The sequence below is a fragment of the Artemia franciscana genome, chromosome 2 (assembly GCF_032884065.1).
Source record: "Artemia franciscana chromosome 2, ASM3288406v1, whole genome shotgun sequence".
Lineage (NCBI taxonomy): Eukaryota > Metazoa > Arthropoda > Branchiopoda > Anostraca > Artemiidae > Artemia > Artemia franciscana.
The window spans coordinates 12,700,557-12,715,428 of NC_088864.1; the positions used below are offsets into that span (position 1 = coordinate 12,700,557).

The window sequence follows — 14,872 nt, forward strand, 5'->3', positions numbered from 1 at the left end:
AAAAGAGCATCACAAATTAGCACAATCTGCAGATATGTTTCGAAAACTTGTGCCACAAATCAAGTAGCCTAATTTTAAGGAAAGCTTCTTGCAAATTATTGTCCAAATTTGGCACAGCTGGCTGTTGGGATCCACTTTTTTCTACAACGAAGTTTATAAGATCGAAAGACCGTTAACAACTTATAAATGAACATTTAACGACGGTAATTTGAACCGCAATAACAAACTGTTTTTCAAAAAATTTAGGACCAAGTTATAGATCTACCAGCAAACATTAGCCTCTATGGTACAAAACATAAATATATGTATGTATTTATTTGATAACCTAGAACAGAAAATAAAAGTTCCAGAACGACTGACGTTTTCGATATTTTGTTTTTTTGTTGGCTTTTTTCATGAGAGATTTTTGGAATGTAGCTTGACCTGTTGTGAAGCTTGGCCATCTGGGATATATAACATCAAACGATAAATCATTTATTGTTGCGTTAATCCAGAATATTTTTGCAACAAACTTAACAGATTGCTGAAAAACTACTGTTGTTCATTTTCGAAATATTCATACGAAGTTAATATATCTGTCACATCCAAACTTGCAAGTGGGTGTTGTATTCCACCAAGGTAGGTACAATAAATATTTGATAGTGTTATGATTTGCATAATGTTATATTTTGTTTTAACCATGGCCCACAAAGACTTTTAGTGTTAGATAAATATATCATATTAGGCCTATATAATATCATATTTACATTAAAGAAATATAAAACTCATATATCCTTTGTCAAAAATGGGCTAGCTTTCACTAGCATTCAAAAATTGGCGCAAGCCTAACAGAAAAAGAATTTAATGGTCACAATGCGTTGAATAAGTCTTGCCAATGCCCTAAGAAATCGACCTCAGTTTAGGACGACTTCTGTGTGACCCATTTTATGGTCCAGCAAGCATGCTAGGACTTGTAGTACGAACAGAATAGCAAACATTAATTCTAAGCCAATGCAAAGAAGAAATAAGGTTAACTGGATAGGATCTGCAATCTAGATTAGTACTTTGGTGTTAAAACTAAACATTCACATTTTACAATAACCACTTACAAGCTTATTTCTTCCGAAAGGCTTAGAAATAAGCTGGTTCGATTTTGCTAGACTAAACCCAGTACAGCTAATAAACAATATGTCATCTCCGTACATATAAGAGAAAATAGTAAGGCCCATAATACATAAGGGAGTAATTCGAGAAACTACAGAATAGAACGCATCGAAAAAATTTGGTGACAGGAAAGTTTGATTCCTTGCCACACACCAGACCATTAAATTTAATTATTATGACCGCCAGAAGCCAGATATGTTATTATGATTCTGTCTTGTCCTTTTTTACTTGTCTAAAGATTGATTAGTTGAAACTAATTATATCATGATTTTTGAGTTGGCTATATAAGAATAGTGTTGTATATATTTGGTTCGAGTTGGTTGTAAGAGGACATTGTCATGGTTTTTCCATCAGTTTTCTTTTTTAGAATAGAATAGAATATATTTATTCACTGCAATAGCCGGAATTAACATTAGCAAGTCATGACAAAAATAATTTATACCTTCAAAAACACTCACAGGAAAATTTAATCAAACATTATATTAATCAAACGCATATTAATCAAACATTAAATATTAGTCATGTCAATATTATTAAAATGACGGGTAAAATATGGGACAAATGATTTACGATATCTCTCAATACTATAGGCTGAGCAAGTCAGTAACTGTGGACAATTCTTTTTTATTTGTCCGAGTCTAGTAGCTGGTCCTTCAGTTAAGGGGCTCTTAAGGTTGGGCTGTAGACGACAATGAGTTGGGGAATTCAAACAATTTAGTTCAAATCTATATGTTAAGCCATGTCTACGACTATCAAGTGAGTCCAAATTGAGTTGTTTCAGTGCATCCCCGTATGTTGAGTAGTTCTGTTCAAGTATAATTTTTACAGTTCTTTTTTGTATCGTCTCAAGTCTATCTGTTTGATCTGTTGTCAATCCCAGATGCCAAGCAGGGCATGCATACTCAAGAGAAGGTCTAACATAGCTGCAGTATACAGACTTTAAAACCTCAGTTGGCATACCAAATCTTTTTAGGTTGGAAAATGAATGTAAAAGCGAGGTGCCTTTTTTAGTCAGATAGTCAACGTGCGAATTCTACGTTGCTAATTCAGCTTTTACATCATGATAGATTTCGATCAAGTCAGACTGTTCAGTAGTCGGAGGGCTTAGTCGCAATGATAAAACAGTTAAATCATCAGCAAACTTAAAACGCTCACGAATTTTGTTAAAATATGGTTAAAAACAATAAGAAAAGAAAGCGGGCCTAATTTAGTCCCTTGTGGCGAACCACAAAAAATATTTAGAAATTCAGATGGCTCATGATCTGGGAGTTGGACACACTGAGATCTTTAAAAAAGAAAGCTAGCGAGCATTCGTACAACAAATGGACGGACACCCATAGTCTTTGCTTCTTCCACAACTACATTATGATCAAGACTGTCAAAAACCCTAACTATGTCTGCAAATAATGCATCAACATAGGCCCCATTGTTTTCTAAGTGCTTAAGGATAGTATCGAGCAATGCAACCAAATAATGAGCAGTACTATGCCCGGATCGAAATCCAAATTGTTGGGAATCAATATTATCAATTGTGTCCTCAAATAAACAATCAAAAATAATACTTCCAAATACTTTTGAAAGAGCTAGTATTTTCGAAATCGGCCTCATATCGGTAATATGTTTAGATGCCTTGCATTTGGGGATTGGCGTTACATACGCCTGTTTAAAAATACATGAGGAAACACCATCAATAAAACATTGGTTAAAAATTGCCGTTAATGGAGTAGATAAAAGATTAGCACACTCAATAATCAATTTGATCGGTATCTCACTAGGATAACTAGATTTACGAGAATCAAGTCCCTTCAACTTTTTAGCAACTGAACAAATCCCTAGTATAGGGATATTTGAAACTGAAACATTCGGTGGTAATTTTCTTAGTTGCGGATGAATTTTACAAATTGATGCAAAAAAGTAATTAATTTCATGGTAACAGGGATTTACCATTGACATCTTAGTCCAACTTTGGTTACTTTTTTGCCATTAATGTTCTGAACTAAATCATGGAACTTCCTTGGGTTGGATTTATATATTTTGCTTATTATTTTAGACTCATTCTGCTTACGTGAACGTCTTATCTTATATAAAATTAAATTTTTTACTCTCTTGAAATCTTTTACGGGTCCAGTTAAATGCAATTTGTTTCTAACTTTTATCAGATTCCGAATCTCTTGAGTAATCCATGGTTTATAATTAGATTTCACATATATTTTATTTTGTGGGAAAATTTCACAGTTTTTTTCGAACAGTTCCTTACAGATTAAACTTGCCATTTTGTCACCGTCAGACAATGAGAGAATATCACGCCAGTCATGATCTGTGAGCCATTTCTTGTAGAGATTTACTAGTTCAGGTGTGAAAGGCCTGTACACCAAACTATTTTTTTTTGTCTATTTGGGATAAAATAATTGGGTGTCCAAGCAACACACAGGTGATCACTCAAACCTAATGGCGGTAATGTAACGGGAGTATTATAATATTCAGGACAGTTGTTAAAAATGAGATCCAACATACGGTTACCTCTTGTTGGCACATTGACAACCTTAGCCATTTGGCATCTAAGTCATTAAAGTCACCACACATGATACCAGCGTTAGGATACAAGTATCGTACAATGTTAGTGCAATTCTGTAAGTAATTAACAGGGTTTTTACGATAGGGGCCACGGGGCGGATAGTAAATAACACATATCACCATTGAAGCCACTTCCTTGGGGAGCTTCTTAGACCTGCACCACAACCATAATACTTCTAAACCATGCTTATTTGGTATATTACTGAAGGTGAGAACTCGATTTCTTATAGATGATCGACAAATAATACCAACACCATGTGTTACTGTAATGTCATTTTAGGTGTGAAATAGGTATCATATCCCTCAAATGCTACATTCTCTTCAGTCGCGGACCATGATTCACAGATACAAGCAATATCAACCAGTTCATTCTTCAAGCAAAGTTCAACCTCTTCTAATTTGTTCATAAGTGACCGGACATTTGATAATAGTATTTTCGGAAATATATAGAGATGAAAGAAGGGCTTTACACTGCGGTCTCGAATCTCCTTGCCAGCATATTGAACCGGTTCCAAGTTGGGATACTCGGAAGACATGGTTTGGGGGGTGGGTGAATCTTTGATTTCTTTGAAATTCCAAACTGGTTGGTTGTTAGTACCGGATATATTGTCGGAAGGCTGGCAGATGTTGGTTCTTGTCAGTTTCTCCAAAGTTTCACGAGGAGTGGTTGGTATGAGGGGGAGGGATCTGCATCGGCTGATTTAAGACAGGTGGTTGAGCCTTCAAGCTCATAAGCGGGACTGTAATTTGGTGTCTTTGGCAACCATATTTTAACAGAGGTGGGATTTTTCGCTGTCCGTTTTTTGAACTTCGCAATTCAGTATTGGAACGTAGCTTTTTCCTTATGTGGGAAGTGAGATGCACATTAGGACAACAGTTTATGAAACAAAGGCCATGAGAAAATTTTTTACACAGAGATCTGTGAGGCAGAATTCAACACTAATCACGGCAGATTCCTTTGAAATAATCCATGCAAATATGGAGAAACGTGCCATTCTCTGCCTTTCTACAGCCTCACCCTATGTGAAATCTGTAGGCACGTTGTTCAAAAATATGATCTGTTGTATGACAATCTTCATCTGTATGCGGAGACTGATAATACTCTAGGTCGGTTTGTGTGGTTTGACTAGTAGCAAAGCTACTGCATTGAACAGATACATTATTACTGAGAACTTTATAGCTGGTTATATTACCCTGATTTAAGCACTTCTCACAGGTAAAAAGAAAGAAACATTCCGAGGGTTTCTGCAGAGCAAGGACTATGTCTGCATCAATTGCAGCACAGGCCGCATGCATGCGGTGTAAGCAAAGATGACAATCGAACGAAGGGCTATCTTTTGTCGGTTCGTCACATGAGGCAGCTCAGATCAGGACCTGAGCAGTCATTTCTGCCCACGGTGATATTTTCTATAGCATCCATAAATCTCAGTGCACCGCCAGGAGTGCCTGGAGATTTAGATGACAAATTTTCTATTGGGAAAATAGTGCTCTTTTTAAGTTGATCCTGGATTTTTTCGTTGTTACTTTGCTGTTTCGGACTATTATTTTTTGACCTCAGTTTCTTCAGAGTAAAGGTTTTTGGGGGATCTTTTTGTGTACAAATTACGCACACAAAGGTCTTCTTCAAGTCATTAGAGTACTTAGTTTTTCCAAAACTAAAATGAGACCATTTATTACATTTGATACACTGCACGCCGCCTGTTTTGGTTATAATTCTTTCAAACAGTTCGTGGTAACGAACTGTAGTAAGGAACGACCCGGCTCAATAGTAAACGAAACTATGAAAAACGGAATTTTGATGCTAAAAGATACATCAAAAGAATCGGATTTTCATGCTGATTTTAAATATATAAGTTTCATGAAATTTAGTCTTTGTCATCAAAAGTTACGAGCCTGAGAAAATGTATTAACGAAAATCACACTATCGCATTCGGCGTATCAGAGAACCCTGAAGCGTAAATGTCAAGCTCCTATCTACAAAAATGTGGAATTTCGTATTTTTTGCCAGAAGACAAATCATGGGTGCGTGTTTATTTGTTTTTTGTTTTGTTTTTTTCTTTTCCCCAGGGGTCATCGTATCGACCAAGTGGTCCTGGAATGTCGCAAGAGGGTTCATTCGAACGGAAAGGAAAAGTTCTAGTGCCCTTTTTAAGTGACCAAAAAAATTCGAGGGCATCTAGGCCCCCTCCCACGCTCATTTTTTCCCAAAGTCAACGGATCAAAATTTTGAGATAGCCATTTTGTTCCGCATAGTCGAAAACCGTAATAACTATGTTTTTGGGAATGACTTACTCCCCCACAATACCTGGGAGAGGGGCTGCAAGTTACAAACTTTGACCAGTGTTTACATACAGTAATGGTTATTGGGAAGTGTACAGACGTTTTCAGGGGAATTTTTGGGTTTGGGGGGTTGGGTTGAGGGGAGGGGGCTATGTGGGAGGATCTTTCCTTGGAGGAATATGTCATGGGGTAATAAAATTCAATGAAAAGGGTGCAGGATTTTCTAGCATTACTATAAAAAAACAATGAAAAAATAGACATGAAAATGTTTTTTTCAATTGAAAGTAAGGAGTAGCATTGAAACTTAAAACGAACAGAGATTATCAGGCATATGAGGGGTTCAAAAAATACTTTAGCATAAAGAGCGAGGTATTTAGGAGGAGATAAATACCTCGCTCTTTATGCTAAAGTATTTTTTTGTAGTTTCAACTATTTATTCTACGGCCTTTCTCATTCAGGGGTCATTCTTAAAGAATTGGGACAAAACTTACGATTTAGTGTAAAGAGCGAGGTATTGACGACGAGGGTACAAACCCCCTCGTATACATAATACAAATATAAGAATATAAAAGTTTGTTACGTAAGTTAATTCTTAAGTTACGTATATTTTTTACTAATAAAAACGTTCGTTAAAAATTAAAAGTTCTAGTTGCCTTTTTAAGAAACCGAAAAATTGGAGAGTAACTAGGCCTCCTTCCCCACCCCTTATTTCTCAAAATTGTCTGATCAAAACTAAGAGAAAGCCATTTTGCCAAAAAAGAGAATTAATATACAAATTTCATTTTAATAATTTATATGCGGAGAGACACAATCAAACATGCATTAATTCAAAAACGTTCAGAAATTAAATTAAAAACTAGTTTTTTTTTAACTGAAAGTAAGGAGCGACATTAAAACTTAAACGAACAGAAATTACTCCGTATATGAAATGGGTTGTCCCCTCCGCAATCTCTCGCTCTTTACGCTAAAGTTTGACTCTTTGCCACAATTCTACTTTTTAAAACAGTTAAAAGCTATAGCGTAAAGAGCGAGGGATTGCGGAGGGGACAACCCATTTCATATACGGAGTAATTTCTGTTCGTTTTAAGTTATAATGTCCCTCCTTACTTTCAGTTAAAAACACTGTTTTTTTTTAATTTAAATTTAAACAGATACCACACTGTTCCAGGTCCATAATGAATATCGCTACTGAGTACACCGAGTTCAAATTGCAAAAATGACAATAGCAAATAAATCTAAACAATCGGATATTAAATGACTCTAGGGAAATCACTCAGGTTAGGTCTTAATCAAAGTTCCCAAGGGAATTTTCACTCATGAAGAAAAATAATCCGCTTATTCAAATTATAATCCCTTGGTTATTAAATATTAGCTGTAGGTCAGGTAGAAACTATAATCCTTTAGTAATAGGCTATATCCAGAAAAGGTCCTCACATCATGAACTCTGAATGAAGACTTTATGCTAGGTCTACAGTTCAGGGATGTTTGATTTGAGATTATGGGTGATATGTGGCACCAGATAGCTCCTTTTCGTTTTTACTGTATTACTTATATATTCCTATCTGTTTTTGGGTCATGTAGATCAATAGGGAATACTAGTTTTCGTGCTTTTTGTTTTGAGCCTATATTGTCAATAAACAAACATGGGACATACATGTTTGTGATGTATTTTGTTTGCTATCATGTCACATATACTCTCACGCATACATTTATCAGTTTTTACATCATTTTTATCTAGTTGCCTTATTAATAGAACTGCTTCCTGTTTTCAAATTCTGTTTATTATAAACGAGAAAAGTATGGAAATAGTCAAGGTGAATTCTCCATAGACAACCATCCTTTTAATAATGACTTATTTTTTCGTTTCAGATAACTTCTGTTCAATACAACCCTTGGCTTCTTCCCTGCCACCTCAGTCTTCTTTAGCTTTAAAAAGGCTGATTATTCAAAATCGTTGCGATTTATCACAGATGGAAATTAGTTTCTTGAAACGGCACTTTTTGCATCTTGAAGAAATTCATGCAGTATTTAGGAACACTCCTCATATTATGGCAAAAACTGCAAAAGTAGATGAAATGGTCCCTCAAGTAAGGTTAAAAGTTGTTATATAGTTATCGAAAAGGTAACAAAGTTTTGAGAGTCTTGTTAAAAAAGTTAGTTAAACGTTATTTTACAGTTATTTGAAAAGTTATAAAGTTTAAAAAGTTATTTATACATATTTAAGAATTCTTGTCTGTTTGCTTCCTTGTTTTAGGAAACAGTTCTTGTAAATGTTATAATGTGATAAAGTATTTTATAGACAATTTAGCTTAATTAAGCTATGCAAATAATTTTTTTTTAAAAATCAATTGACAAATCGTGGTAATCATATGAGGAACTGTGGAATCATATGAGGTGCTAGGTGCTGAGGTGCGAGGTCCACAACTGTGGAATCTTATGAGGTGCTACGTTTTGATACTGTAAAGTACAATTGCTTAACACAATTTTTTATTTACATTGTTTTATTTACAATTGTTTTCAAATTGTTTATTTACAATTTAAAATTTAAATACAGTTTAAAATTGTTTATTTACAATTGTACAATTGTTTTCATGCTATGAAACAAAGTATAAATTAAATTAAAACTTTCATAGAAGATTAAACTAAGAGAATTTTAATGAGATATATCGAACACTTTATCCTGCTAGACTACCTTATTCTAGCTGTACTTCTAAATTCTAGCAAATATAAGAATTTGAGGACTAAGCTATTAAAATTAGATTGATTAGCAAATGAGAAAGATGAGACAAGAAACTCGGCAAATGAACGACAAGTTGTGTTTCGTAATAAATACAACCAATGGGATAGGAAAATTCAGCGGGAAATTAGGGCCTGCCCCCTACCTTCTTTTTTTAAAAACTCAAAAATACTTAATCGGTGACCTGGACTAATATCATTAAATTAACTAACAATTATGAAACTTTGTTTCGGCACTCAAGCAAATGATTTTTTTTTTTTTTTTTCAACCAATTTAACATATGGCTTAAAAGACTATCCTAAGCTTTATATTCTTTTGAAATAAGGGCAACCATGATAGGTTCCAAAATCTTAAAAGAGGTCTCGCAAATGTCTCTCTGTAGTTTAGGACAGCTCATCACGGTAGGTTTTTTTTTATGGCACTTGGTATTAACCAAGTGACATATAACGATCGCAAATTCTGTCGGTCTGTCTGTCTGTCAGTCCCGGTTTTGCTAGTTTAGGCACTTCCAGATAAGCTAGGACGATGAAATTTGGCAGGTGTATCAGGGACTGGACCAGATTAAATTAGAAATAGTCGTTTCCTCGATTCGACCATCTGGGAGGGAGTGGGGGGACGGTAAATTTGGAAAAATTAGAAAAAATTAGGTATTTAGCACTTACGAACGGGTGATTGGATCTTAATGAAATTTAATATTTAGAAGGATATCGTGACTCAGAGCTCTTATTTTAAATTTCAACCGGATCTGGTGACATTAGGGGGTGTTGGAATGGGAAACCTAAAATCTTGGAAAACGCTTAGAGTGGAGGGATCGGCATGAAACTTGGTGGAAAAACTAAACACAAGTCCTAGATACGCGATTGACATAACCGGAACGGATCCGCTCTCTTTGGGGTGTTGGGGGTAGGGTTAGTTCCGAAAAATTAAAAAATGAGGTATTTTTAACTTACGAAGGAGCGATCGGATCTTGATTAAATTTCATATTTAGAAGGACCTCGTAACTCAAATCTCTTATTTTAAATTCTGACCGGATCCAGTGTCATTAGGGGGGGGGGGGTGGAAATCTTGGAAAATGCTTAGAGTGGAGGGATCGGGATGAAACTTGGTGGGAGAAATATGCACAAATCCTAAATACGTGATTGACATAACCGGAAGGGATCCGTTCTCGTTGGGGGAGTTGGGGGGAGGGTTAGTTCTGAAAAATTAGAAAAAAATGAGGTATTTTCAACATGCGAAGGAGTGATCGGATCTTAATGAAATTCCATATTTAGAAGGACCTCGTAACTCAGATCTTTTATTATAATTCTCGATCGGATCCAGTGTCATTGGGGGAGCTGGGGGAGGGGTAACCGGGAATCTTGAAAAACGCTTAGAGTGGAGAGATCTGGATGAAACTCGGTGGGAAGAATAAACAAAATTCCAAGATACTCGACTGAGACAACCAGGCTGGATCTACTCTCTTTGGGGAGTTGGGGGGGGGGGGGTGTTATCTCAGAAAAATTAGAAAAATTGAGATTTTTTTTTAATTTAAGAACGGGTCCTCTTAATTAAATTTGACATTTAGAAGGAACTCATGTCTCAGAGCTCTTATTATTTTAAATCCCGACCAGATCTGGTGACATTGGGGGGATTTGGCGGGGGAAACCAGAAATCTTGGAAAACACTTAGAGTGGAGAGATCGGAATGAAACTTGGTGGGAAGAATGAGCAAATGTCGTAGATACGTGATTGACGTAACCGGACTGGATCTGCTCTCTTTGGGGGAGTTCAAGTGCTTTGGCGAGTTTGGTGCTTCTGGATGTGCTAGGACGATGAAAATTGGTAAGCGTGTCAGGGACCAGCACAAATTGACTTGATAAAGTTGTTTTCCCCGATTCGACAATCTGGGGGGGGGGGCTGAAAGGAGAGGAAAAATTAGAAAAAATGAGGTATTTTTAACTTACGAATGGGTGATTGGATCTTAATGAATTTTGATATTTAGAAGGACCTTGTGTCTCAGAACTCTTATTTTAAATCCTGACCCGCATTAAGCCTCTGATTTTCCTTTTAAATCAATCTATTGATTCTTAGAATTTTGCTAGAGTTCATGCTATTTGAGCTCTTGGCTACTCCGACCTCGTTACAAGTGCCATATGAGTTCTTAGCTCTTGTTTCTCTTTCTCTGTGCTCTGTGAGAGCTATTGAAGCGCAATTTATTTATTTTTTATTATTATTATTATTATTATTATTATTGAAGGAGACGTACGATTTGCCTCACTGTCTCCTTTTTGTATAGCGTTTTTGGTTAATAAAGTCAAGTCAAAGTATCTATTCTTGTGTCTGATCAAGGAAAGGTGATAATTCTTATAATGTACAAAGGGTTTTTAGTGTTAAGGTGTGTAACCAACCATTAACACGACTGCAATAGTTTTTACTCTTTACTCTCAGGCTCATTTGTGTTTGTTCAGGTCCCTTAAGAGACCTGGGGTCTTCTAATCTGGCTAGTAAGGTGTGATCATTTAGTATTTAAGCTTGTTTATCACAAAAGTCGATGTTTGTATCGGTTGTCCAATTTCTTATTGTCCAGTGAACATAATGTGCTCAAATAAGCGAAGATTGTGTCTTCTGTTTTTCGGATCAGTGTTGTAAACTTCAGCAAAATTTTTCTTAAAAAAGCTAATTTACAAGCTGCTGACAAAAACATTATTAAAGTTATACTAATGTATTTTTACATTTTATTATAGATAAATTATATTATAATAACATTGTAGAATATTTGTAATGCTATATAACATTTATATTATATTATATGGATATTGCGATATATGTTATAATATAAATATCATTATTTAAAGTGCAAGCACTGAAAATTTTGACAATTAGCCATTTTTGTATGAACGTAATTCCCCTATAATTCTTAATTGTTCCAACAGAAATATTCTCAGTGAAGTCCTAAAAGCCCTGAAAAATTGATAGTTTATGGTGGTTTTCTATTGTCTTCAGCACTTTCCTTTTTTGTCTCCTCCAAAGTCTTCTATTACCTACTTGGTAAGGATTTCCTATTCTCGCTTGAAGTTCGAAAAAAAAGACTAATGGCACACGGGATCCATCTTTGGCCTAAGGCAGTATGTTCTGATATTTAAAAAAATCAAGCTGAACATATTTGTTTTTCGACGCTCCACCTCTGGACATGGCTGTGTTGGATCGAATGACCCCTCTAATGTAGCTTTGGCTGTGAGGAGACAAAATGCTTGGTGAAATCTGCTAGATGAAGTACCTTATAATGGAAATCTACGATCTTACTCGTTTAAGTCTAATCTAACTAACGAACTATCGCAGTTAAAGCTTTTGAAGTCTTTTAAAGCTTGTAGTATTATTCGCAATGTATCCCCTCAATATAAAATAAGAAGAAAAACAACTTTCAATAATGAAGACTAAGTATCAAGAAAACATGTAATCATTTTGCTTTTTTGGTTGTCTTTAAATTTTTCACTTTTTTTTTCCAGTGTTTATTTTTATCCTTTTTATATTGTTGTTTTATGCTTAATTTTTCCTTTCAGTTTAATTTTTTTTTCGTAATTTTTCGTGACTGGCTGATATAAGTTTTATACTTTTTTCTGAAAAGAAATTTTGTCTTGACCTATATTGTAATCAGACTTCTACCTCTTTGCTTGATACAAAAGAAAATGCTTACTTTATTGCCTATTTCAGGTGAAAAGTCTCAAAATTTCAGTGGATCCATATACCCAGCGTCAAAGTGGCACATATGGTTACATTGACTACTTCTCTAATATTTTCCAGAATATTGAAGAACTTATGATAGATTTTGTGCCAAGTGATTTTAAAATTATTGACAAATTTGATAAGTTACAGACCTTAGCTATAAAAATATCTGAAAATGTAAATGATGAAAGAACAAATGTTCAGAAAGGATTTTTGCCATTGAAGAGTTATTGCCTGACTTCATTTATTTGCCCAAATGTCTGCCTTGGTCCTGATGTTTCTCGAGAAATAGTGAAAAATTCGCCATTCTTGCAAACAATTGAGCTGCTGTGTATACACGGAATAAGATTAACAGAACTTGATTCATTAAATCATATATGTGATTTTCAGATTGGTGTCTTTGATAATAATTGCTCAGCAGATGACTATTTGTCTTTCGTTGAAAGATACAATCGACTCACTAAGGCGTCCTTTCCCTCTCTTTTAATTGATTCTGAGAGTGAAGCTGTGCCCAGACTTGTGAAGCTGTATGATTTCTGCTCTAAAAAGGATATTGAGTTGAAGTTTGTTGTCTCATTTTGTAACAAATTCTGGAGCAATGAAAGACGAACGTCCCTGGTTGAAGAAACTGGTTCATCTTATACCAGTGGTTCATATTTTACTAGCGAGGATGAAAGCTCTAATGATTCTAATGAAGATAATAATTCTGTTTTGGACAGCCTTGATCCATCTGATAACTCTGAAGTCATAACTCTTGATCAGTTTGGTTCTGAATCGGATTGAGTCTGATGTGTTTTTTTTTATCTTTTCGATTGCTGCGTTGCTGCATAACTATGTTTCTTGTTAGAATAATATTTTATAACTGATGTGTGCAAAAAGCAAGTTCGTCCTTTGAAATACAACGTTTATTCTTGATTGTTTTCTTAGTGACGCTATTTCAGTTCAAACAGTGTGAAAATAGTGTTAGGTGGAGTATACTATCAAGCTCAGTAAAATGAGACCAATATAAGTGTTTAAGGGATCCAACAGTAGAACTGGTTATTTCTCAACAGTAAAATATTTTTCAATCTATGAACTATGCACTATTTAAGAACTCTTGCCCAATAGCCGAGCAGCTTGAAGCTGGTTAACTTAAAAAAATAGTTGAACATAGTCGAATTTTATTCAAAGAATTGTTGTACCCAAAGGGTGTAAAGGAGATAAACAAAAGAAGTAAAATGATCATTTGTTAAACTAGTACTTACTGCTCCACCTTGAACATCTGTTAGGAATAGGCTAAGAATAATTTCTAACCTTTGCGTTTTTAAGCAAGAAACTTACAGATAGTCGAAAAGTTGAACTGCTCGAAGCCCATAATACGAAATTCTTTTTATTTGTTAGACTGTCTCTTTGCGAATCAGTTTTAAATGTGAAGATTTGCGGGAAATTTTTCAAAGGGGTAAAAGTAGGAATTGTCAAGGGGATTTTTTCGTAGATTGGGGGGGATTTTCCGCGCGAGCCATTTTTCATCGGTGAATTTTCCACAGGATAAATTTTCCATTGGGGGGATTTCCAGGAAAAATTCTTAGCTTTTCCCGATTGAAAATCTTCCAATCGAGGAATTTTTCTGGGGGAATTTTCCATTAAGGGGGAGGCAGATTTAACGGCATTATTTAAAAAATGGCCAAAAATTAAATAAAAAAACAAGTTTTATTAACCGAAAGGAGCAATATTAAAGCTTAAAACGAACAGTAATTATCTAGTAAATGAAAGGGGTAGCCCCTCATGATTACCTCGCTTTTTGCGCTAAAGTTTGATTTGTCGTCCCAATTCCTTAATAACGACTGCTGAAGCACAAGGGCCATTGGATTGGAGTATCCAATTTCTTTTTAAAGCACTGCAAGACTTTAGCGTAAAGAGCGGGGGGTTAAAGAAGAGGCAGTCTACCTGATTGAGGAAATTTCTTGATGTGCGTTTTAAGTTTTAGCGACGATCTTTGCTTTATTTTGAAAAAACTTTTTTTCTAGCATATTAAGCAGTCAGTCTACTTTCATTAGTTGTTTTCAGTAAAATTAAAGAAGTTTTTTCCACAAGATAAGTTTCAAAAAAAGTAAAGAACTCCATTAAACCAAAAATGAACACAAACAGAATCAAATAATCTACCAAGCTTACAACTACCAAAAACCAGCATCAATAAATAAATGAAACCCAAAAAGAACAAATTACAATAAATAACCGAGTCAAACTCAAAACGAGCAAAAATTAACATGATTAGGGTTCAAAACCCTTATGCTTTCTAAAAGCTTAGAATATTATTTGCACTTTACCGAAAAAAATTCAAATGACTGTGCATTGTCAGTTTAATATAAATATGCTGATATCTATTCCTTAAAATCTCAATTAATTTTTGATGTCTTAAAGTTATAAAAGTGAGATCATTTAAAAGAATTGTTTCTGT

The 14,872-nt window shown here is 35.0% G+C and overlaps 1 protein-coding gene across 6 annotated transcripts in view; it reads left to right on the plus strand.

Annotated features, from left to right (window-relative positions):
- The window catches only part of LOC136037401 (uncharacterized), a 30,062-nt gene extending 16,712 nt beyond the window's left edge, over positions 1-13,350 (plus strand). For all 6 annotated transcript variants that reach the window (XM_065720171.1, XM_065720154.1, XM_065720162.1 and 3 more), the window contains exons 3-4: positions 7,867-8,084; positions 12,424-13,350. In XM_065720171.1, the coding sequence (XP_065576243.1) occupies positions 7,867-8,084; positions 12,424-13,218 (1,013 nt within the window). In that variant the 3' untranslated portion in view covers positions 13,219-13,350. The remainder of the gene's footprint in view (positions 1-7,866; positions 8,085-12,423) is intronic.
- The last annotated feature ends 1,522 nt before the right edge of the window (positions 13,351-14,872 follow it).